Here is a 26,687-nt window from a genome sequence, read left to right as displayed (position 1 = left end):
GACATGAACTTTAACTACAGCATACAAGAGAGTGGGCCCAAAGAGCGTTTCCCTTCAGGGGCATTTATTAACCTTCATCTGACACCACAATAAAACGGATCTTCCAAATGAGCGGCCTGTGCAGAGGACATGCAGGCAGTCCATGTAACACTGCCACTACTGTGAATGCCACATACGACCCCCTCAGGCCATCATTAATCAGACCTATGCACCCCGAGGAATGAGCCGGTGAAAGGAAAATGTATTATACTCGAGGAAACCATCTAGGCCAGGGCAGGGCTCAGCTGGGTCCAGACAAGATTTGCACATTTTGACTTCTGTTTACTGCAAATTGGAGAACAGTAAAAACTAATACATTCTGCTCCATCAGCGGATCCAGAAGGAGTCGACTCATTAGGTCTTGGCACACTTATCAGCTTAAGGCCATGTTCACACGTTCAGTATTCGTAAGCCAAAATCAAGACTGGGTGAAAAATACAGAAGTGGTGACATGTTTCTATTATACTTTTTTTCCCCCAATTGTCACAAATTCTGAACATGTGACTGAGGCCTGGAGAGGCAACATTTTTCCTTTCCCCCCCCAAATTCCAGTTAGGATCACAATCGCTCTTTATTGAAGATAGGAAGGAGATATGTGCTGCCATTTGGTGGGATCCTTAACATGTCCGTCAGTTCACCCTTTGATCAGCGACTAGGAAGAAAAAGACAAACATTTAGAAAAAAGACTACCCAATAATAAACAACCTCCAGTCCCAACAGAGTGTCAAACTAGACTAAAGCTATGGTTTAATATGCTTTTGCATCCATTAGGATTTTGTGAAAAAAGCAAGACAACCACAAACCATTAAATTTTGAGGAGTCTTAAGTCTGGTCTGAGTGTTTCCAATCCAGTCATCACCATGAAGAAAAGAGGGGAAGGCGAAGGGAGGGAAAAAAAAAAAAAGTATAATATGTTGCGTGATAAGAAAAGTGACCCCACAGCGCTGACTTTGATGTATGAACATAGAGTTCATTCTGCACAAAGCACAAGATCAGAGGAGACCGAGGAGGAGTCATTCAGCTCGTCACCCAGAACTTCTCCACAATGTTCTCAGTAAGATCTGAAAGCCTGATATTTGGGGAGGCCAAACCTGCCATCTAATGTGGAAGGGGAATGTAGGGTGGAGGACCAGACAGGCTCAATGTCAACATGTCCCATCCTTATAGACCAGGTGTCTGGAAGAAGCTTTTTCAGCTCTACAAGAGAGCCAAACTGAAAGCTCAATCCAGTAACAAATTCCTCCATACCCTATAGCACGTCACACACATGGATGCTCAGCTTAGCCGAGAGTGCATGTGTTCTCGATGTGGGGAGTAGAGTAAACCCAAGAAAGGATTGGGCATGTTGACACCTAAACATGACATACAACATCAGGAGAGAGAGAGAGAGAGAGAGAGAGAGAGAGAGAGAGAGAGAGAGAGAGAGAGAGAGAGAGAGAGAGAGAGAGAGAGAGTCAGGGCAACTGTTTTACAAGTTTTCAGTTCATGTAATGTGTACAATGACAGCACTGGAGACATCACAACATGCAACCATGGATGACTGGGAAAAATATCCATTACCCTGCTGAAGATTAAATAGCCCGTCCACAGCTGAAAGCAGGGAACCATAACACTCAGATGTAGAACAGCATTGCAGAGGCTGCAGTTTCTGGGAGGCCAACGACGAGCAACTGTTAAAGTACTTTTATATTTTATCCATTACTAGTAATGCCCAATAGATCTAACGGGAGGTTATAGAGGCCAGTCTACTATCCCATGTGTGATGTGGAGAAGTTATCGTGCAGGCATTTCAGATTTTTCGTCTGCATCCAGATTTCCAGGCTAGATCTGCTGACTGCCTGCAGGCAGACATGTGACAGAGGCAGAGTACAGCAAAAGCAGGCAAACAATGAGTGGGTTTTATCCTATGTCTCCCTCCGAAATGGGTTGATCAGCACCGACATAACTAGTGCCCAGAGTTACAGAACCTCAGCTCTGCCGCCCCTTCATTGCAGAGTGTAGTTTTTTTTTTTACTATGTTCAACCTCCTAAACATCAGAAGTGTCAGATCAAGAAGTAGTATCAATATAAAAAATAAAAGTTAAGAGGCCAACAGCCAAGGACAGAGTCAGGATCACTTGCGGCAGGGCATTACATCTCTGATCACAATCCTGACAAAGCCATGGCAGTGCAAGTAGGTGCAAGACTGAAGAGCATAGGTTGCCCCCTTCTACTAGTCTGCCTAAACAAGGGTCAGTCTTTCTTGCAGCGCTCTCATTCTATTAATGACCAGGATAAAGCTACAAGTAAAGATTATGGGTGAGAGGGCAAGAGAATATAAAAATTTACAGACCCTCCCAAATACAGTACCTATTAGGGTACTGAGGCTACTTATTTGGTGTTTGCATTCTAATATCTCAGATTAAACAGGTGGCATGATACCTGGCAAAAGATCAAATCAGATGTGGAAGAGGGAGGAGTGGTTGACCCCTAATACAGGATTCCAATTCTATGAAGTTGATGGCCTTCCCAATAATCCATCAGCCATTTAAAATTTCTAGCAGATAGGACAAAACTCCAAGACCCAAGCTAGCCCCTACTACACTCCGCAGTGTAAAGACAGAAGGGACGGCTGCTCCAACATGGCCCAGAAGGCATGCCAAGAGTCAGACAACTGCTGACAAGTCCCAAAACCAGTGAGTGGAGGTGTTTTTATGGCCAGGAATGAATTTCCAGAGAAAACATCCCCCCACCGTCATTACTGTAACACTGTAGGTTTCTAGTTGCAGTAGAAGTCCCCCATTACTCACCAATGACCAGTTCAAGACCAGTATCAATGATCTCCTCCCCCACAGTTCCCAGGACCCTACAAAGTAAAACAAACTACACCGCCGTCCTGTCCAGAGCAGCGGGTGGATGGCCATTCACATCACACTTCATTGAGAAGAGGAGGTCACATCCTGCTGACAGCTCTCGTTTCATCAGATTAAAGGTCCCTTTACATTTAGCGATGCACCAGCGATCCCCGACCACGATATGACCCGGTCAGGATCACTGGTGCATCGCTAAATGGTCGCTAGTGAGCTGCCACACAGGTAGATCTCACAGCGACGCAGCGGTCATTACTTACCTTCCAGACGCGGCGATCCTGATGTCCTTGTGTCAGCGCCAGCAGGAAGCGCCCGACGAGAAATGGAGCTGCGCGATCAGCGACAGACAGCGGGGGAGCCGGTCGGAGGCAAGTATCACACATAGCGATATCGCTAGCAATATCGCTATAACGTCACAAAATCGGTGATGCTTTAGTGATATCGCTATGTGTAAATCCCCTTCAAGCACAAATATGGCAGCCAGGAAACAAACAGAAGGCCACAACCGATGGAAGGACTTACAACAGCAGCTACAGGGATGAATGATCACTGATCAATTAGCCAATAGGCAGTCAATAGGCAGTTTAAGCTGGATTCATACAGTCCAGTTATCAGGAAAGCGCTGTGCTAAGGTTTCCGTTTTGGTGTTCTCTAGCCCTGCTGTTATGTTCGGGTCATAGTGACCCGTAGAGAATTTGTATGGCCATGTAGATATTTTTATATAAGTTTCTAAAACTTGGTTACTTAACTTTTCCTCATTTTGGGGGACCCATCTATGAGTTTTTTTGTTTACTTTTTGCTACATGCCGATTTGTACACTTGTGTTCGGGTCATAGTGACCTGGCATTTTTTACAGCTGTGAGGCCACATTTTCAGTGAAATAAAGGAGTTATAACCTCAATTGGGTCTATTTATTGCATCTACTATTGTATATCAATTTATTTCCATGGGGTCGTACACGCGCTCTGCCAGGTGTATGCATTGAGATCTGCGCACCATAAAAATGGCTTTATATTATTTTTGGTGAGCAGTCTATACTAAAATGTAGAGCGCATCCAGAGAGATCACTAGGTGTGCACTACACGTGTATATTCTGCGCAGAACGCGCTGTGTAAGAGGGCCTTATTTTGTAAAGTGGAGCTCTAAAGGCCTCCAAATGATTTTTTTTGCCTAGTAAAGCGACAACTTACCATGTTGGGTACGATCCAAAAAAACAAGCCTGAACTACCGCAAGGTATCTTGAGTAAAAGAAATGTACATAGTTCCATGTTCTACTTTACTGCAAATACAATTGTTGCGCAAGTTCCAAAAAAAAAACAACAAAAAAAAAAACCAAGTAATACTAATGAGTACGTTCGAACCACCATGATAATGCAGTAAGTACCCGGGAAGAAAAAACCTAACATGATCTTGGACTATAATGCAACCAAAGGTAGTGTAGACACATTAGATGAGCTCATCAGTATATACCTGGAAAAGAAAAACATCCGTGGCCTATGATTGTTTTACAACATTCTGGATTTGTCGGCATACACTGCTTTTGTGTTGTGAAGGGAAATCAACCCGAATTGCAATACAAACTCCATAAACGAAGACTCTTTATAGAAGAACTTGAAAAATCACTGGTTAGGCCGTATATGGAGGAAAGAAAGGTCACACCCAGAATGGAAAGAGCAGCAGGCCTTGTACAGAGCATCCAGCAACATGCTCAGGAGAGTGAAACCATGGCCTCCACAAGCACTTCCACCCCCATGGCCTCTACCAGCGGTGCTTCAAGAATAAAACGAAAAAGGTGCAGCTATTGCCCTTATTCTTGTGATAATAAAACAATTACATGTTCTGGATGCAAAGAATTCTTATGCAAAGCCCATGTTTATTGTTCTTCATGCAAGAATACATAAAGTAATATTAACATGTAAATATGTTCAAATTGAAGTGTTTATTATTTTTTTTTTTTTTTCCCCACAAAATGTTTGATTTGCTTGTTTTGTTTTTTTTTAACCACATGTGTAGTTTGCCATTTTGTTTATTACTAAGTTTTTTCTGAATAATAAAAAAAAAATTCAATTTCATTTTTCTTTTTTTATTTCCAAACATGTTCCCATACAGTCTAGTAAGCAAAAAGGTATAAAAATTGAGTTAGCGTATCTAAAATCAAAATTTAATAAACCGGGTCATAGTGACCCAGGAGCAATACAGGTGTATAGTACATTGGAACAGAACAGCAGGGCTAGAGGCCACTATTCTTCCATGACATTGTTGGGGAAAATTGTGAGGCCAATAATACCAAAATTGTTGTTTGGCATTTAAGAAGCTCTTCTCCCATCAAAGTTTGTTGTCCTCTTAATATATTGCAGTCATAATATATAGCTCTGTACCTACAATGGCTCATTTTGTCTTTCTACCCAAATAATTCTCTTTTTTCTGCCTATATATGGAAACAAAGTCTACTCCCTGCATTCAACATCCCCCCTCCTGAGCCAGCTGCAATCTCCTCCCCCTACCAGGGACTTTTGCAGTGACTTATGAGTCATGCATGTAAAATTGACCTCCTGTTTCTACATAGAAATTAGGATTCAGCCAGTTGGTTTTTAATCAAGTGATGTCATAGGCCTAAAGTAAAACAATAATCTGTGGAGAAAAGCAGAGTGAGCGACTATAAAATACAATGATATATAACGACAAGAAAAAAAAAAACCTGAGGAGTGCTTCAAGATACTGAATAATCAGGGCTCAGGATTTCTCAAACACGCCCAAAAGATTATGATCCACCTGAACAGGATCAACAGTACGTCATATCATTTGCAAAAACGTCCAGCCAGGAACATGGCAGACCAAGCGCACAAGTCGTGCTTTAGCCGCATGCCAAAAGCAAATTTAGTGGATTGTATCATACACAGAGTTGGTTAGTTATGAGTGAACGTGCTCGGATAAGGTGTTATCTAAGCATGCTCGAGTGCTAATAGCATTGGGGCACGCCGAAGATACTGTACATCTTGCGGCTGGAAACATGCAGCTGTGGGGACTCACATTTTTCCAGCACACCGAAGACATGGTTAGCACCCGAGCATGCTCCGATAACACTTTACCCCAGCACATTCGCTCATCACTAATAGTTTTTTGGAGGTTTTCCTACTTTAGGGAGTTTGTTAGCTTCACCACATTTTTAAAAAATTGGTCAGAGCTTCTAAAAGGTGGAGGGGGTGGAGAAGCAGGATTTAGTGACCCAGATTCACTGTACATTTATTCCACAAAAACAGCGCAAATTACTCTGGAAACCTACTCTAGTCTGTGACCGAGGTGCATTGTGATGCATGTCTCATTGAGTTTAGCACATCGTTCTCCAGCAGACTCTGGACCAAGACTGGCATAGGACGCTTTAGCCAACAGTTATGAATGGATTTTACACCAAGTTTTGATCCAGAAGACATTAAGGAAGCATCCACTATGAGGATGCTCCTCCAACGTGAGGACTACCCAGAAGGTCATGTCCATACAGCACACAAATATGAGGTGGGTGTAGGACAATTACAACCACCTTCTTTATTCTTGGAGTTGGTAATTTATTGTTTTGAAGACCATTGTAAGGGAAATTGAGACTTTCCAGATTGTCCAAAATCAAGAATATAAATGAAATGGAAACTGAAGTGTCCAAGCTGGAAGAACCAGTTATAAGCAGCCATATCTAAAATTTCACCTGAACATTAGTGAAGGATCTTTAGTGTTGGTAGACCTGGACATAAGCAGCCGCTTAATATACTGCGTACACAGGTAACAGACCTCCAGGGCTGGTAAATGGAAAACAACCCACAGATGGTTAAGGATAGAAATGTGTTAAATATTCATAAACCTGCTTCCACTTTGGCTCTAGAGCTTTTCAATTTTTCCATTAGTTCCATGACATAATATAGGGGTTACGCAGAGATGTCAGTCTTTGCAGCCATAAATACAGTTACGGGAAGACTCATATCAACGTTTCTGCCTCAATCATGTTGGACAGCAAGCCCAGATCTAAAAGGCATTTATTAAATCAGGTAAAAGGGGCTGTCCAGAACTGTCTGAACTAGAGGCCTTAAAAGTCCCTGCAGACTGGTGGGAGTCCAGGTCCGGAGATCTCGACCACTTGGAAGTGTGTGCCAGAGTGAGCAGATTAAATAGTTTCCAAAACCACCCCCATAACATGGATGGCAGGGGCATATCTAAAATAGTAGTAAGTGTGACCCAAGTCCACACAGCAATTATTGGAAATCTCAAATTATTGGCAAACCACATAGGTATGTCACCACTTCCATTGAGTGACATGTGACGGTGATCTGTTTGGAGATGAAGGTAATCAGATTTTCTCCATGCCTTCCATTTAATGGATTTCAGTTATCCAAGTCGTCAACTATGTAAAGAAATGTTCCCAGTTCAGGTTCATTATCAGATTGTGAACTATACAGCACAGCTTTTCCAGTGCTACCATGTCATCACTGCCGTGTGTGAAGGGGGCTGGGTGAAAGCTCATTTTAATCAAATCAGTCACCCAAGCTACGACAAAAGGGGTCTGGTTTGGCCAAAACCAATGTCCTTAAACCATGATAATTATGGACTTTACATTTGTGCCAGTTTAGTCCTAACAGAAAATTCTATATATTAGGCTGCCGACATGACTTGCACACTTCAGCAAGCAGCTCATTTAGCTGAACTTGAGCATGGCAGGGTAAGAAGCCATTGTACGATGAAGCTCTGCCTGCATGGAAAGGAATGTGTTTGGGTTATGCTACAATGCATCTTTCAGGTCATCAGTTAACTATTCTCAAGAAGAAAGAGCATGTAATCTGCAGAAACTGGAGGAGGTCACATTCAGAGGAGTCCTGGGTGAGGGAAAAATAAATAGTCCCGTGCCAATCTTACCCCTCAGGGCCTGTATTTGGCATGATTAAGTCTGTGCCAGAGAGTCGCTCCATTTGCAGTTTAGGGCTTGGAAATCACTTTCATAGGAAAGTTTAAAAAAAAAAAAAAAAAAAAAAGCTCAGGGTTTTTAGAATTGAGAGTCCTCAGTGGTTGATATCATCTTTTCAGTTAGACATCAAAAGTTAACACATTGCAAGCTTTCGATACTACTCCGTTCTCTTCATCAGGCTAGACTAACAAAATCTGAAGAATCATATTTATGCACAACACAGCACAGAAATAATGCAATAGATAAGACAAGTGACATGAAGCAGAACTATCATTATGGGAGAGTGATAGTTTTGGCCATAAATATCGGAACAGTTCATAGATCGGAGTGTGAATGTTTTATTGTCCTCTGATTGGAGTCTGGTTCTGTGTTGTGATGCCCCCACAAGGTCCGAGGAGCAAATTCCTTAATTGATGTAAAAAGACAAATCCATGTGACATTCATTTCTGCTCCGAGTGTGTCAAAGGTTGTCATGAGTTTATACTCCTAGACCCTCCTGTCAGATTTGAAATTACCTTTCAAAACAAGTAATTTCATGTCCATGGTGCTGTGATCAGGCATACAAAAAATGTTTTGCCACAGGTAGATCCATTCTCTTATTGTGTGGCAATGAGAATTCATCCTTGTTCTCAGTTTTTGCCTGGTCTCCCCCACATACAGACCCCTATTTGGACATCTAGTACAAATAATTACCGTAAATACACCACATGAGAAGTGATGCAGCTGAAAGTACCTGGGATCTTGTAGTCCTGATATGAATTGGGGATCTTTATCTTGTCTGTGGTGATTATAAGTGGACAGGTTTTAAATTTTTCTGGTTGCAAGGAAAGGTCCCTGCAGCTGTTAGGGAGGACAGGGAGCTTCTGACAATAATGCTTCTTAGATTTGGGGGCTGCCTAGAACAGTAGTTGGGGGTCTGGAATAGCTTACTCACCGATAATGGTGTTTCTCGGAACCCATGACAGCACCACGGAGAGGGGATCCGCCCATCCTGGACAGGAACCTACAGATAAAAAGGGCGGTACCTCCCCTCCGCCTTCAGTTGGTTACAGAGCATCAGAAGGTCTCCAGATTAGTTAAATAGAAGTATATACACAACATAATATTGCTTATCATCAAGAAGTACCGTGCCTAAACGGAAAAACTCCACGGACAGTAAAACGTGCTCACCACACTTGTGAAGGGGGGGGGATAAGCAGGTACTGTCATGGGTTCCGAGAAACACTGTTATCGGTGAGTAACTAAGCTATTCGCTCTCACCCATGACAGCACCACGGAGAGAATTACAGAGATTGGTAGCTTAGGGAGGGACCAACGCCTGAAGGACCCTTCTCCCAAAAGGTCAGGTCAGACAGAGGCTAGCTCTAAATGATAGTGTCTGAAAAGTGGTAGAAGGTGTTGGCCGGGTGGCCACCTTACAGATCTGTTCTATTGATACCTCGGATCTTTCAGTCCCTGAGGTCGCTACTGCTCCTGTGGGATGAGCTCTCAACCCCTCCAGAATGGTATTCCCACTGGATGTATATGCCAATCGCATCCCTTATCCATCTTGCCAGGGTACTCAGATGCTTTGAGTCCCCTCCGAGGTCCCTGGAAACAGAGAGAGAGAGCCTTCCTTCCTACATCCTTTGGTGGCCTCTAAATACTAAACTAGGCACCTCTACACATCTAAGGTGTGAAATCTTTCTCCCCTATTCCTGGGATTTGGGTAGAAGGAAGGAAGGACTACCTCTTGGGACCTATGAAAAATGTGATGCCACTATAGGTAGATATGCCAGGTCTGGCTTCAAGATGACCATCTTCTAGAATTTGTCAACGGTGGCGCTGTTGATAGAGCCTGAATATCGCTTACCCTGTGAGACTATGCTAGCGCCGCTAGAAGCACAGTTTTAAAAAGATATTAAGGGGAGCTGACTGGATAGGTTCAAACGGGGGACCTGTTAGTGCAGATATTACGAGATTCGGGTCCCATGATGGTAATTTCAGGCTAACTATTGGCCTAGACCTGGTTGCGGCCCTGATAAACCGTGCTACCCAGGGAATTGCCTGCCACATCATGGTTATAAAAAGGCACCTAAGGCTGCTATCTGTACTTTGTGTGTTAACCACCAGTCCCCGCTTTAAGCCCCTCTGCAGAAATTCAAGAATTTTGTCAATCTGGGCTCCATCGTGGACCCTGGAGGTGGACAGAAACTTCCTTCAAGTTCTCCCATAGGCTCTTGTGACCGGTTTCCTACTCTTTTGTAGTGTAGAAACTAGGCTTTCAGAGAAACTCCTTTCCCTCAGCAGTGCCCTTTCAAATTCCATGTGTTAATGGAGGTTCACTGCTCGAGAGTGTAACGCTGGTCTGAGACAGTAGGTCTGGGAGATCTTGTAGGACCCAAGGGTCGGTTATTGAGAGCACTCTCGGCCAGGAGAACCAAGTTCTTTTTGGCCAGAAGGGAGCCATTAGTATCATTCTCGCTCCGTCCTCTGACTTTCCTTATGACTGCCGGAATGAGAATGATCGAGGGAAAGGCATACATTAGGCTCTGTGTCCACGGGAGCATAAGAGCGTCCAGGGCCCAAGGATTCCCCCTGGGGTCTAGGGAACGAAAAAAAGGCTTCACTTTTTTGTTTTTGTAGTTGGCATACAGATCTATGTCTGGGGTTCCCCACATTTCTACAATCTGCAGAAAAAAAGGACTTTTTTTAGGACCCATTCTCCCTGGCGTAATATGGTGCGACTCAGAAGGTCTGCTCTCCAGTTCTCTGTTCCCCGTATGTGCAGTGCCGAGAGAGATACTCGGATAGGGTGAGGATTTTGGAAGACGTGTTCATTAGGGCTCGGGACCTGGTTCCTCCCTGATGATTTATATAAGCCACCATCACCTGATTGTCCGAAAATATGCGGACATGATGACCTCACAGCACGGGTAGGAAGTGTGTTAAGGCGTAGCCTACTGCCCGAGGAGGCTTCTAATTCCTGGCCTCACCCTTCTCTCCTGGCCACCCTGCTGTTCATGTATGCTTCCCATCCTGTGGGACTGGCATCCGGGGTAATTATATGTGATTTTTTTTTTTTACCCAAGGAATCCCTTTAGATAGGTTGTCTTTTGTTTCCACGCCAGGCTAGGAAATGAATCGTTTTAGAATCTAGGGTAATGCGGCCCCCTAAGTGACCTTGTAATGCTAACTGGCTGGCTATTACATCCCATTGGAGAGGTCTCGTATGTAGCTGTGCCCATTGGACCGCCCATAGGCAGGCAGAGAGAGACCCTAGTAATGACATTGCTTTTCTTAGTGTCATGGAAGGGTTCTGAATCGCTCTTGCTACCATTTGAGCGATGCTCTTTTTTGCGGTCTGGGAGGTATTGCTCTTGGGTGTTTGAGTCCAGTGTTAGTCCTAGGAACTCCCGAACGTGTTGGCTCCAACCTCAATTCTCTCAGGTTCAGAAGCTAGCTGAGGTTCTGTAGAGTGTTCATCACTCTGTCCCTCTGTTGGGCGCGCCGCTATTAAAAGTCGTCCAATGTGGGATTACTAGTTTGTCCTGCTCCCTTAAGCGGGCCATCATTTCTGCTACTAGTTTTGTGACTACTCGTGGAGCTATAGATATTCCGAACGGCAAGGTCCCGTATTGGACCCCTTTTATCTCGCCCTCTATAGCGACTGCCAGTCTGAGGTATTTTCTGGAGTCTTCATGGATGGAGACGTGATAATACGCATCGCTGAGATCTAATACTGTCCTGAAGCAGTGTGGGAACAGGATTTTGGTGGTTAATTAGATTGACTCCATTTTGAATTTGTTTTTTGACATAAAACGTTTAGACTTTTCAAATTTATAATTATCCGGAAGGTGCCGTCCGGTTTGGTCACCAGAAAAGGGGGAATAGAAGCCTCTGCCCCTCTCCTGCAGGGAAACCTCATGGAGGACTCCTTTCTTTACTAAGCTTAGGACCTAGTTTTCGAGCGCTTTTATTCTCATATAGAGGATCTTAGTGGAGTTACTACGTATTTTTTGAGGTGGGAGAGAGAAAGTCTATCCTTAGGCGATCAGAATTAATAACCAATGGCTGTCCGAGATTTCCTTCCACAAACTGTCAGTTAGGTTTCTTGTCTCGGGATAAGTTACCAAAGAGGACCTCTTTCTCCTCTTCTCTCATCCCATTCCATTCCTGTTCCCTCGGTGAACTCCTCTGAAAGAAATTTGTTATGAAAGGACCTTTTAAACGCTATAGGCCCCAGGTTTGGGCATCCCTTTATTTTATCCCCTGCCTTTGGAGGATGTGATCCAACGTCTCCCTGAATAGGAACTTCGTTTTGCAGGGGATCGAGCATAGCTTCATTTAAGCTTGTAAATCCCTGGCCAACATTTGAGCCACAACTTTCTTCGGGCTGCCGCTTTGGATGATAATCTTACCGAGTCGGCCGATAAGTCTGCCGAGAAAGCCACCTGCTCCCCTTATTCTTGGAAAAGATTCGGGAGTCTATTCCAATCGGTGTACCTTCCATCAACTATTTATCTAGTTGATCCACCCATACCATAAGGCTCTGGAGGTACATGTTGCCGCTATAGCTGGCCTATTGCTTCCCAAGCACCCTTGAGGAAGGCATCGGCCTTTTTATCTAAGGGGTGATTCAGTTTTTTTTTTTTGAGGCCTTGGTGACAGCGACTTCGGATTTCGAGGTCTTGTCCCAAGATGTGGACGCCCCATTGTCAAAGGGATATTTCCACTTAAGGGAAGGAGACTGCCTATCTGGCTTTTCCCCTTTTTTTTCCCCCTGTACATTCTCATTTAGCATGAAAACCCTGTGCTTCTTTTGGCCCAGTCCCCCAACATTATGTCCTGGACTGGCCTATCAGGGTGAGGGTCTGCCACCCCCATGGTAGATCTTACTGCCTTTACCAGTATTGTCTACCTCCTCTAGGGGTAAACAATGACGACCTCCCATTTGCTCATCTGAGGATGATGAGCCGGTGTCTGACGTATGTGAGGTAATCTTCTCTGACGTCGAGACATGTGACTGGGAACCCGCTATGGCGTCCCTCCCTTTAACGTTCTCCTCCTCCTCCTCCCCCCCCCCCCCATGTCAGGGATGAAAAGGGGGTAATCAGAATCTCTGAACTGATTACAGCTCTTTGGTCAAGGAGCCTCTTATCTCATGAGATTGGTAGGGTTCTGCTACCAGTGGGGCATACCCAGTTCTTAGGTTTCCCCCCCCTTCTTACTTCCCTGATAAGGGAAAAGAAATCTGTTACAATGGTGAACATTCTCAAATGTCACTCACCAGGTACGCGCGGTTGCAGGTACCAGTTCGGGAGGTGGATTCAGGTCCCGTACGGGCTGATCCAAGGATGGTGACTGCTCCTTGCAGCCGGTCTGCGCTGCATGGAGTGGCTACTAGACCGGTCACCACGCCTGTCCACTCTTTTTTGCCGGAGATGGTGGTGTCGCTGCTGCCTGGCTCCTACTTAGGTTGCTGCTGTTCCCCTGTCCCCCACTTCCAGGACGCTTCCAGCCAGGAGCACATTCATTTTCAAATTTCCCGTCGTGCGACATCACCTCCTCTCCCAGGCGTGAGCCGTGTGCATGCGCCAACCGCGGGGACCCAGAAGTAGTTTGTTGATTTCTGGGGCAGCGCCATATTGATACATCTCTGTACCATAGCATGGCCCCCACCAGCCCCAGCCTCCTTTCCGGAGCTGCAGCTCGGTTCCCCCCCCCCCCCCCCCCCACCACCACCACCACGTCGAGCCCGTCGGCTGCAGCGGTGGCGGCTTCAGGAACCGACCCCGCCGTGACAGGGGCCTCCCCGCTGTCAATCCTCGGACAGGACGGCCCTGGATTTCCTCTTTGGTAAGCTGCTGCTGGTCCTGTAGGTCACCCGTCAGGGACAGGAACCCAACTGAAGGCGGAGGGGAGGTACCACCCTTTTTATCAGTAGGTTCCTGTGCAAGATGGGCAGATCCCCTCTCCGTGGTGCCGTCGTGGGTGAGAGAAAAATGGATTGTAATAGAGCATCTTTTTGTAGTAAAGGTTGTAATTTCCATGCAGCTCCCTTTAGAACTTCCAGATTTGGATTGTAGATGACTACTAGAGGAGGCACCCAGGGTTTTTTTTTGGGAAACCAGCAACAGGGAGCGCCAACAGAAAATCCATATTGCTTGCAAGAAACAATTCACAGCAACATGCGTCATATTGGGAATTTCCATCTGTAATTATTCGAGGCCACTTAAGATGTTCTCTTACACCGATTGACATCATTAAATCCCATATTTGTGCATTTTGCTAACAAAAGCAGACAAGGTCATTAGATTGTTTCCTGTAACACTCACTCGGCACGTCAAGGTTAATACGCTGCTCGTTACTGTGCAACGATTCCCCAGGTTACAAATTAGAAGGTCTCCGCAGAAAGCGCCTTTCAGCCATCCAAGCCAAGCAAGGCCCTCGGCAAAGCAACACTTTCCTCCAGCTCCTATATAAACCACTGGTAATTAACCTCCAGGACCTTTAGAAGAGACACTAATTGTGGAGCTTTCACCAAACCGCTCAGAGTTACAGACAGGGGTCAGCGCCATAGTCTCAAAGGATAAACTGAACTTAACGACTAACCTGTATGACCAAGAGAGCCTGCAATATATGCTTGTAGCCCACCATTACCCACCCTGGATACGTGGGATGCATTCAGTGATTTTAGACGATAAGTTAGCATCCATAAACGGAGGAGGGTGGCTAAAAAGGTTCTTTCAAGATTTGATAGGAAGAAGGTAAGAATGTATGACCAAAAGTTGTCATTTGACTGAAAGAGAATCCATTGACTTACCACGGAGGAGAGTCTCCCATAAAGCAAGACTGAAAAACTAAATCATGACAATCTGACTTCAAACAAAGCCATCATCTAAATGTTGTCTCACTATATTGTTGTGACATCTGTGTCTAGAAGGCTTAATAGTGCTGTAACCATACCTCTGCTGATAAAGGAGACTGCTGAAAACTGAAATCGGGAAAGTTGTGTCTATAGAAGCACTAGTGGCCACTGAAAATTGTATTTTATTTACAGTAATTTTTAAATATATTCATAGAATCGTAGAGTTGGAAGGGACCTCCTGGGCCATCTGGTCCAACCCCCTGCTCAAAGCAGGATTCGCTAAATCATCCCAGTCAGATGTCTGTCCAGCCTCTGTTTGAAGACTTCCATTGAAGGAGAACTCACCACTTCTCGTGGCAGCCTGTTCCACTCATTGATCACACTATCAAAAAGTTTTTTCTAATATCTAATCTGTGTCTCCTCCCAGTTTCATCCCATTGCTTCTAGTCTTTCCTTGTGCGAATGAGAATAAAGTTAATCCTTCTACAATGTGACAGCCCTTTAGATATTTGTAGACAGCTATTAAGTCTCCTCTCAGTCTTCTCTTTTGCAAACTAAACATTCCCAAATCCTGCAACCTTTCCTCATAAGACAGGGTTTGCAGACCGGTCACCATTCTGGTCGCTCTTTTCTGAACTTGCTCCAGTTTGTTGATGTCTTTTAAAATGTGGTGCCCAAAACTGGACACAATATTCCAGATGAGGTCTGACCAAAGAGGAGTAGAGGGAAATAATGACTTCATGTGATCTAGACTGTATGCTTCTGTTAATACATCCTAGAATTGCATTTGCTTTTTTGCTGCTGCATCACACTGTTGACTCAGTCTGTGATCTATTAGTATGCCCAAGTCTTTTTCACATGTGCTGTTGCTTAGCCCTATTCCTCCCATTCTGTATATGCTTTTTTCATTTTTATTGCCCAGATCTAGTACTTTGCATTTCTCCCTGTTAAAAACCATTCTGTTTGTTGCTGCCCACTTCTCCAGTTTATTTATATCTTTTTGAATCCTCTCTCTCTTCTCTAGTATTAGCTATCCCTCCTAGCTTTGTGTCATCAGCAAATTTAATCAGTTTACCCTCAATTCCTTCATCTAAATCGTTGATAAAGATGTTGAACAATACAGGGCCCAGGACAGAGCCCTGTGGTACCCCACTTGAGACATTCTTCCAACTGGATGTGCAGCCATTTACGACCACTCTTTGGGTCCGATCACTAAGCCAATTATGAATCCACCTAACAGTTGTCTTGTCCATTCCATACTTAATCATTTTTTCAATAAGGATTGTATGAGAGACTTTGTCAAATGCTTTGCTGAAGTCAAGATATACTATATCTACAGCATTTCCTTGATCCACCCAATCATTGATTCCATCATAGAAGGAAATTAAGTTAGTCTGACATGACTTAGTTACAAACCCATGCTGACTCTGTTTAATCACTTCATTCTTATCCAGGTACTGACATACATGTTGTTTAATAATTTGTTCAAAGATCTTTCCTGGTATAGAAGTCAGACTCACCGGCCTATAGTTGCCTGGGTCCACCTTCTTCCCCTTTTTGAAGATAGGAACAACATTTGCTCTTCTCCAGTCTTCTGGGACTTCTCCTGTTCTCCAAGAATTTTCAAAGATTATGGAGAGGGGTTCAGAAATTTCTTCTGCCATCTCCTTCAGTACTCTGGGGTGTAATTCATCTGGACCTGGTGACTTGAATTCATTTAGGTTAGCTAAGTGTTTCCTCACTATCTTTCTGTTTATAGATATCCTGGGTTCTTCTATTCCCTTAATAGGACAGTGAAGAACAGTTGATGTTACATTTCCTTTCTGAGAGAAAACAGATGCAAAATAGGAATTTAAAAGTTCGGCCTTCTCAACATCCTGTCTTACCATTTCATCATTCATCCTGTAAAAATCCTATAGCATCTTTGACTTTTCTTTTACTTTTGACATATCCCCAAAATCCTTTATTATTGCTTTTGACATCTCTTGCAAGCCTCAATTCATTGTCAGCTTTAGATAATCTGATTTGTTCCCTGCAGGTTCTGCAGACAGCATTATGTTCTTCTTTAGATATGCCTCCCTCTTTCCATTTTATAAACATTTTTTTCTTCCTTTTTAGCATGTGCTTAAGTTCTGTGTTCATCCATCCTGGCCTCCTTAAATGCTTCCTATTCTTCCCTCTTTTTGGAATTGTTAACAATTGTGCTTTGAGAATTTCATTTTTCAAGATTTCCCATCCTTCCTGGACATTTTTGTCTTTAAGGATATCCAGCCATTGGATCCCTCCAATTCTCTTTCTGAATCCCTTAAAATCTGCCTTTCTGAAATCTAACCTTGACGTCTGAGTCTTCACAGGTCTTCCTCCTCTAGTTATCCAAAATTCTAAAATAGCATGGTCGCTACCTCCTAGGGTCCCAGCCACTTTTACCTCCTCAACCATTTCCTCCCTGTTTATAAGGATTAGATCCAAGGTAGCAGTTCCCCTTGTTTTCTCCCCTACCTTTTGGAAGATAAAGTTGTCAGCAAGAGAGGATAAGAATTTCCTTGACCTGTTAGTTTTGCCTGAGAGAGATTCCCAACAAATGTCTGGATAGTTGAAATCTCCCATGACAACTGTCATATTTTTTGGAGAACTTGGCCATTTGATGCATAAAGAGTTCATCCATATCTTCAGCTTGCACAGGCGGCCTGTAGTAAATGCCTACAATGGTGTCCTTTCCATTGTTCTGTCCTTGTATTCTTACCCAAACAGTTTCCACAGAACTCCCAGTCTCTGAAGCTTCAATCTCTGTGCAGATATACGCGTTTCTAACATACAATGCGACACCCCCTCATCGTTTATCAAGTCTGTTTCTTGAAAATAAGTTGCATCCTTCTAGTCTTGTATTCCAATCATGTGTATTGTCCCACCAAGTTTCAGTGATTCCAATGACATCATATTTCTTTTCCTGTGTTAGTAGTTCCAATTCTCCTTGTTTGTTGCCCATGCTTTGTGCATTAGTATAGAAACATTTTAGTTTGTGATTGGTTTCTCTTTCTCCAATATTTTTATTATTTAGATTCTTTTGTCTTTGTTCTTCCTTTCCACTTCTAATAGCAGAGTTCTCAATAGCATTTTTCAGATGTATGGCTTTTTCTGGTCTTTTGCTTCCCTTCCCATGTTGTTCTAGTTTAAAGCTCTCCTTACAAGTGTTCACCACCCTAAAGAAAGTTTAATTGAATGCATGTAGTCCAAAACCTATAAAAATTTGTCATTTTTTCTAAGGGGGGGGGGGGGTTGTCAAGTCTTACAAGGCAGTCAGCACCACCTCCGCAAAGTTCTTATACAGAATGGAGCTTCTACACTTCCTTTTACATTGAAAAGAGGAAAAACACATTGAGGAGGTTGTGATACATTGTGCATGACTGCAGCGGCTTCCTCTTTGTCAGTGCATGACCTATTCTGAAATCTAGCCTCATGCTTGCTGTACATTTGCCAGATCCATAACATCATATGACTGCACAGATTAAGGATGAAACAAGAAAGTTTTAGAAATTGGAACAGGAAAGATTATGTACTTTTAGTACAGATACCCAATACAAAAGTCACAACAAGTTAAGATATGCGTTCACATGCTAAAGCTTTTTTGCTTCGATGCTTGGTGCAAAAAAAAAAAAAAAAAAAAAATTGGGGAATATTGACACTGCCATTGTCAATCAACTTCGAGACAGGAAGGCATCAATGCTAGGAACATCTAAAATCATTCACATACATGACTTAGCAACTCCTTTGCAAGCCAGTGGCCATTTAATAACGTACATAACTGATAGTGGGGCGCTTTCCATTAATACTTTTGTTCCAAGGTCAATATTGATTGGTGCCAATACACAATTCCATAGATGCGGCATCATACAGGACAAAAGTAGTTGTACTCCATTGCAAAAAAAAAAAAAAAAAATCATAGTATGATTCACTGCAGCATTATTTATCTGTACCTGGCAGTGTGGCGACATTAATGCAATTAAACCAGTAAATCCCTCCCTGGATCCAGCGCACACCTTCATCTCTGCAGTAATTGCCATCCCATAGCGAGAGCCAACATGTCGGCTGTTTTTCATCGCCTGTCAGGGCCTGAGCTTTAGTTCGGGAAGAGCGGGGGGGGGGGGGGGGGGGGTTACCTGCTATGATGAGGCCCAAATGATTGTTTGTGGAAGACGTAGGCCAACTGTCTAAACACATTAGGATTAACACCGCAACACAAGTCAGGACATAATAAAATAAAGTCTGACAAGTGACGCAGCAGATGTATGGACGATAAACCACATTGCTTTACAAAAAAAAAAAAAAAAAATAAGTTACCCAAAATTGGCAGGGTGCAGTCAATATTCAGTAATCAGAATATACCCATTTATGAGGAAATTGTATGTAAATTAACTTCCCAAATAAACATATTACACAAGCCGGAGGTGACCCGATAAGGACAGCCATGCATAATGCAAAGAGTCAACCTGTCTGCGAGGAAGTGACATGTAGTTTTAGGACCACCCATGTCTGCAGAAGTGGGTTGCTATATAGGATTTTTGGGAAGCTGGGGGCTTAGCCAGACAGGTTCAGTTCAAAGCAACTAAAGGCAACCCAAGATGTTGCAGAAGTGCAAGCCAATTTGTTTGCAACTAAGGCCACGAAAAAAAAAAAAAAAAAACCCACAGATGAGCAGCCAGTTATGATGATTGGAGTGCCATGTTCTCCATGGGGAAAGGTTCATTGTTCCTACCATGCTCTATGGAAATGCCAAAACAAATAGGACCCCTGTTCTCCAGACCTTAGCGGTGTGGTCCAGTTTACAGGGATCTGCTGAGTCACATGTGAACATATCCTAAAAATGGGTTTCAGTTTGAGTGAAGAAACAAACTGCTTTAATCCACCTTCACCTGGTCCAGTGCCTGCTCCTAGTTGGGCAGAACCACAGAGCTCAATTGACAGCAGTGTTGGACCTGGGGAGGATGAGTAATGCAGTTTATACTTCTACAGTGCTTTATAGACATCGAGCCCCAATGGGGACAGATAATCTAGATTCCCCATCAATATGTCTTTGGAGTGTTGGCAGAAACAGACAAACACAGGGAGAACATACAAACTCCTTGAAGATGTTGTCCTTGGTGGAATATGAACCCAAGACCCCAGTGTTCCAATTCAGCAGTGCTAATCACCGTAATTAAGCAAACAACAGTCCTAGAACAAGACCCCTTCGTTAACATTAGGTGAAGACATGCATTGGGAAATTTCTATTAAAAACTTTGCAAGGATTGAAAAAAAAAAACCCATGCAGGAAACACTGCAAGCATCCAAGGGAGTCTGAAAAACTAAATTTGAGTGGAGCATGCTGGGGGTTGTAGTTAGTGAAGCTGGAGGGATCCTAGTAGGGAAACTACAGCTCTAATTAAACTTAAAGCTCATGGCACAAGTGCCACCACCCGACTATGCAAAGCCTTGACTACAGATGCCCTATTACCCCTCTCAACCTGTTCGGGGGGGGGGGGTTATAGAATGCATGCAGGTAGTTGTAAACCTAGACTCCTCTCATTGCACACAGTACAGACACAGAGATGACCCAGCTGCACGAATGGTAACTGCAGATACCCGATATGGCGCTTCCTCCAGGGGAGGAGGTGCGTGTTTGAACAGGTGAAGCCTTAGGGATGTGGGGAGGGGGTGTTCTCTCTGCTCCGCCAACACAAAGACGAAACAGAACAGGCGAGAGAAAGACCTTAATAGGGTAGGAGACGGAGCAGGCGATAAACTTATTAGATAGCAGCGATAATTATTATTCCTGCTGACCAATCTAAATATAAAAAGTTTGGATCAGATTAGAAGCCGAGTTAACGGCCCATTACAAGACCTCAGGACCTGCGTGGAGCACTTAGATGATGGACGCAGACGAGTATACAACCACAACATGCCATTATCTGTGCTGCATCATATCTGCAAATCAATCCGGGAAATAGAAACAACTGCACAAAACGCTGATCCAGCTACATCCATAGACACCAATACTAATGGCGGAGAGGAAGCCCCCCCTTTATATAGCTGGGCAAAGCCTGTGTAGGCGCCATCTACAACCTCCCAGGTGTTGAGGCCTCTTGTGTCAAAAACTTATAATAAAAACATTCAAGGTTTTCAAAGTCCACAACTGTTAACATGAATGATCCAGCTACAAATAAGATTGAATTCAGATATCTCTGAAACATGGTTCGGTATGGACAATGATGTCCAGACTGACCGCAAGTGAACTCTTGACCCAAACTCAGCCCCAAAAGGACATACAAGGCAGTAGAGCTTGGATCTGGCGGCCTGTTGTCAGTCGGTGCTCAGCGTTTTAGAACGTCTAAGTTTAGCCCAAGGACCAAAAGTCAATGTCTTAAGAAAACCAAATACTATAGAGTCAGATCTAGATAACCATAACAAGGTAATGAGATGCTGCCCATGATTAACACATCATATTAAAGTCAACCATATTGGAAGAGTCTTGCAACAGTCCCAAACTAGACCTCATAGGCCACTTGTGCTCGGTTACAGATTAGGGAAGTCGGTTTTGCTCTGGCTTTAGTTCACTAGTGACCATTATCACCATTTATGACCACAGCAGACAGGTCATAGATAAGAATCCCCCAACCTGATCTTCCTGTCTACAGTCCTTGACAAATAACCTTGAAAAACAGACAACAATTTGGACATGGTGGGTTGTAGATTAAAGATAATTATATAAAAGCCATGTTGAATCCAACGACTATAGTTCACCATTTAAAGGTCTGATTCACATGTATGCGTTGCAAATCGGTGTCCATTTTTGCCAATAGGGATTTCCACGGATCGATACACAATTTTTAATTTTTCTTTTATACTTCGCCAGGTTAAAACATGTTTGATGTCTGAGTTTTCCACAGACTCATATGTGATACTGGGTGGGGGGGCACAGTTTGCAGCGAAAAGGACAGACAAGTTGGTCGAAAAATCACTGATCACGTGTTCATATCACACAGTTCATATCCATATAAAACATGCCTATAAGACTTTTTTTTTTTGAGGTGGTCATTGGTCAGCAGAAGGACCCCCCCCCCCCAGACACTAGAAATCTGAGAAAGAAGGATCAGGCTGCTGGATGTTATGACACCAGTTCACATGAGACAAGTCAGACAAACCTACAGATCTGCGCAGATGTGGCCTACAGTCAAACATGAGTGGTGGACCCCCAGCAGTAAAAAAGGATCTGGTCTCTGGAATTTTAACAGCCAAACCTCCTATTGATCCCAATGTAGACAAGACATGTCTGCATGCATGTGTATAGAGAGGGGAGCACTGATGTGAAAATTTAGCAATTTTAGGTTATATGACCACCTTTTGAAGACATCATTGTGCTGTTGGAGTGATAAAGTAGAGAAAAAAAAATAAATAAAAATTTAAAAAAAAAAAAAAAAAGTCTTCAGGTGGAATTACCCTGTTGTCTTCTGCAACAAGTCCCATGACAAAGTGACAAATGCAGGATAAGTTTCAGTTTAGGACCTGCAGCCCACAGGTTCAGCAGGCGTTTGTTATACTGAACTCCTCACGCACCTGGGCAAGAGGAACAATAATCCTTTTGTTAATACCCAGAGAACAGTCAGGTACTAGAAAAAAAAAAAAAATATATGGAGTTTCACTTGAGTTTCAGTTACAGGGAGATGTATAAAAGTTAACAAGCTCAGTACAAACATAGGCACAAAGGGACATCTCACAGGACAGGGTAATGACCACCACCAGAAGCCATTTACACCACCAGGAGGAGGATGGCCAGCACCCATGGAGAGGGGGGATGGGAACAAGAGCTATCAGGAACCAGGACAATGGCACCCTGGTGATTGCCTGGAACTATCCCAATTACTGTTACCACTTCAAAAAGGTCATAACCATTCACATGGATTTAGTGTTTCTCTGTTCTAGTAAGATGCAGAGCCAAGAAGGAGACAATTATAATTCTTTAACTTTTCCAGGTTGTAACATTTTCCTATGGCTGCACATTACAAGAATTGCAGGCCATAGTTTTGCATTTTTCTGTTCTATAGATGTCAATGGAAAAGTCCATAGTTTACACTGATTAGTTTGGAATCTGACTGTTGTATGAGGATTCTGGTTTGCTCAAGAGCAGCCATCAGCTAAAAAACACCAAGCTATTCAGCTACTGGACAACCTCTAATAGCTCAGCAGTGCAAAAAAAAGTAACCTTACTCCATCTCTACTGGTAGTCACATTATGCATTACTTATGTAGCACCATCATGTTCCACAGCGTTTGACATACATCACTGTCCCCATTGGGGCTCAATCAATATTCCCTATCGCTGTCTTTGTAGTGTGAGGGGAAAACCAGGCAAACAGGAAAAACATACAAACTCCTTGCAGATATCCTTGGTGGGATTTGAACCCAACGTGGCAAGGAAACAGTGCTAACCACTAAGGCACCATAGCAGTCTTTGGCTGCACAACACAAAGCTCTCCAGCTTAAAAGGGAACAGTTAGTCATTACGATGGCTTACTCAAAAGCGGCACCCTGAACTATGGTTAGATTGCCAGAAGAACCAACCCTCAGCAATCATCTGTTATTGTCTGGCTAACCACAAGCCTTTTGTAACCCACAGCACCCAAGTAAATACATAATCTTGCCCAAGACTCTAGAAGCCCAGGTTGCAGATCCTCCCAGATGAACAAGCCTTGATTGGCAGAGAAAGGTGGTCAGACACAGAAATTAGTAGGCTCGATTGTTAAACTATTGAAACATCTGCTTGAAGATTTCCATTGGAGGAGAACTCGCTACCACTTCATGGCTGCCTTTTCCACTCATTGATCACCCTCACAGTCAGTTTTTTTCTAATATCTCATCTGTATCTTCTATTTTTCAGTTTCATTCCATTGCTTCTCGTGTTTTAATGTGCAAATAAGAATATAAAGTTGACCCCTCTACTCTGACCTCCCTTTAGATATTGGTAGACAGCTATTAAGTCTCCAGATGTTGATCTTTCCTTGGACTAGCACAGAAACTTTGCACCTTCATAACTTAGACCCCGAGAGCCTTATCAATCAGCTTGCAATATAATTTAGTGCTAAAATAGTTATCCGGGCGAATGATTCCATCGGTTGAGCTATAGATTAATTTAATGGAGTTTATAAACATTTCAATCAGAGCGGTTTTAACAGACATCTAACGTGTATGGGGGTCTCCAACAGGCTAAGAGCAGGATTGGGTGCGTCGAGTTACAGGCGACGCTTACGCCACTGTCCCTTCTGAACACATGCACATTTGGCTCGGTCGAGCACACGTGTATACTGGAGGTCAGCATCTTGCTAGGGCCTACAGGCAACATTTTAATGAAAGGTGCTACATTTGCTTTTGTGATACCATGCACCAGATTTGCTATATTGTAAACATTTGAAGGATTGCCCATTGTATGCAGGAGCCAGTCCCAAGTAAAATACTGGCTGCCAGAAGAAATAAATTATATTACATTCCCAAACAATGATAAGATAAGACCTGTGCAAACAGCTCACAAGGCCAGAGACTCCTAACCTGACCTCGCTCATGCTGCAGGAATGTGGCTAAGACCCTCAGGAATCCCATATTATTTATAGGAAAACACAGCAGAACCTGAAACCCGGATGTCACAACCTGCAAGATGCAGCGGGATATAGTGTATCAGGCTGGGAAATAAGACACAACAGAAACTAGGTGACAAAACATCTGCTTATAAAGGAAGGAGAGGATAAGAAAGACCAGGCAGGTAACCTGAGCCCTGGTATGCATGGAGGTGGGGAGGGGGATGGGTGTGATCCTGGCAGGTTGTGATGCCTTATAGTCAGGGAGAAGAGACAACCCACAATACATCGCTTCAATATTTTATAAAAAAAAAAAAAAGTCTCAATGCTCGTTACAGAAGAGGTAAAGTGCAACGTTCTGCACCGACTATGGTATATCACTGCTGCATACCATACCGCAGCACACCAAGAACAGAAACGGCCAGGTCCATGATCTTGTATTGACGTCAATACTTAGAAACATGGAAGGAAATAATTAAAAACCTATTGAAGACAGGACACATGTGCATCTGTACACTGGAGATTATCGATCAGTAATTAAGTGGACGTCCAATACCTTCCTCTGGTGGCAGATTATATCATACAATGCAAAAAAAACAAACCACTTATTAAATTGTAGTAAATGTTCCCATAGGAGCGCAGCACAGGCAGGGTGACCGAAACTTATACAGCAAGGAAAGGGTTAACCCATTGCAACATCAGAGAAGCTGCGCCATCATACCTCCATTTATTAACCATAGCGCTGCCAAGCAATTCCCTGGACTTTAATGAAAAAAATCAAATTGGGAAGGACAGGAGGGCAAGGTCATATTCGGTCTCTCTGCCGAAGAGGCAGAGAGAGGGGGTTATTGCTACACTGGGGGGGGGTGAACAGGGGGTCATGGCGTACCTGTGCCAAGCTTCCTATCCTTCTTCAGCTCCCTGCGGTCCACTGCAATGATATACTCATTGGAAGAAAAGCCAGGCTGACAAGCAAGAGAGCTGGCGGTCACGAAGGTCAGCACCTAGGAGGGGAGAGGAATGTAAGAAATTACATCTGCGGAGGAAGGTACCGCCTTGTCCTGGCTGGTGGGCTCACAGGAATTAGGCAAATATAATAAGGCAGGTGAGGTTTTACATACAGTGTCACACAGAAGTAGTAGAAAACATGACCAGTTTCACAGCTACCATAATTAAGAGATATATCATTTTTTATTTCTGTGAAAAGATTCATGGCGGTAATGGTCCATCAGCTTCTCTTTAAGGACACTAAAGTTATTGGATACATAGGATTTTTACAATATCCTACAGAACAGGAATATATATATACACACACACACTTTTTTTTTGGGGGGGGGGGAATCATCTTTGTTGCTACCCTCCTTAGAATCTGTAGAGCATCATTGATACTACTAATAATGGGGGATATACATTTGAGCCCAATAATAAAATAAGTGAAAACTTCAGAATTTCAACCAAAAAAAAAAAAAAAACCTAAAAGCTAATCCAGCAATTCAAGGGTTAAATAAAAATTCCGAACTAAAAAAACAACATAAGGCATTTCGTCCCAAGCCGAGGAATGACCCGGAATGCAGCGAACTCCCCGACAACGTGTCCGAGGAGGCTCCCACCTCAGGAGCCACTGGAGAGGGGAAAGCCGCCACACACACCCGCGCTACAGAGGGGCGAGTAACCTACCTGTACCGCGCACAGTAACGCCCAGGGGCTCCAGCCCGAGAAGGGAGACTTGTGTGCCCCCATGTGTGCGCGGTACCGCGCCCGTACTCGGCCCCAGCAGAGTCACACGCCCGTCCCGCTCCTCACACGCTTTAACTCTGACTCCAGACCCAGGTGAGCCCGGCCGAGCGTGACGTAGGCAGGTGAGCGTGCCGATTGGCTGACTCACACGTCAATCCTCCAAGCTCGGCCCCTTATAAAGTCCTTGCCCCGCCCCTGGGTGTGAGGAGCACGTGACCAGGCGATCTCACTCACAGGAGGAATCTCAGCGGCTCCTGTTGGTTTCTCCTTGTTGTGAGGAGATTTTTTTCTCATTTTATTTTCCTTGCAGGTCAGTTTGATGGTTTTTATATTTTTTTTTACCATTAATTATGATTTAGATCTCAAAGTAAACTTTTATATATATATATATATATTTTGAAAAGTTGAGGCAGCACAAAATGGCCACCGCAAGGTCGGGGTCCTGAGCGCCAAACAACACGGCGGGTTTTATGGTTATAAAACTTGGCCAATTAGTAATTGGCTATTACCCATAATGCACCAGCTGGCGGTAAGACCTGTCGCTGCCGCCAAAAAGGGCTCGTGTACCTACTACCCCCTCACAGCTGAAAATGTGCGCCCCACCGCCGGACTAATGGCCGTGACCGAACACTACATCCCCACCGTTCAGGGTTAAGTCTTTGCACC

The 26,687-nt window shown here is 43.7% G+C and overlaps 1 protein-coding gene across 1 annotated transcript in view; it reads right to left on the bottom strand.

The window, feature by feature from the left end:
• LOC141097071 (EP-cadherin-like) overlaps positions 1-26,157 on the bottom strand; it is a 35,044-nt gene extending 8,887 nt beyond the window's left edge. Inside the window, exons 1-2 of the mRNA XM_073584045.1 lie at positions 25,962-26,157; positions 25,174-25,288 (exon numbers count right to left, since the gene is read on the bottom strand). Of these exons, the coding sequence (XP_073440146.1) occupies positions 25,174-25,288; positions 25,962-26,024 (178 nt within the window). The 5' untranslated portion in view covers positions 26,025-26,157. The remainder of the gene's footprint in view (positions 1-25,173; positions 25,289-25,961) is intronic.
• Between the last annotated feature and the right edge of the window lie 530 nt (positions 26,158-26,687).

This window comes from Dendrobates tinctorius, unplaced genomic scaffold (genome assembly GCF_039654945.1).
Source record: "Dendrobates tinctorius isolate UK_male_01 unplaced genomic scaffold, ASM3965494v1 ptg000009l, whole genome shotgun sequence".
In the NCBI taxonomy this organism is placed as follows: Eukaryota; Metazoa; Chordata; class Amphibia; order Anura; family Dendrobatidae; genus Dendrobates; species Dendrobates tinctorius.
This window is presented reverse-complemented; position numbering and strand designations above follow the sequence as displayed.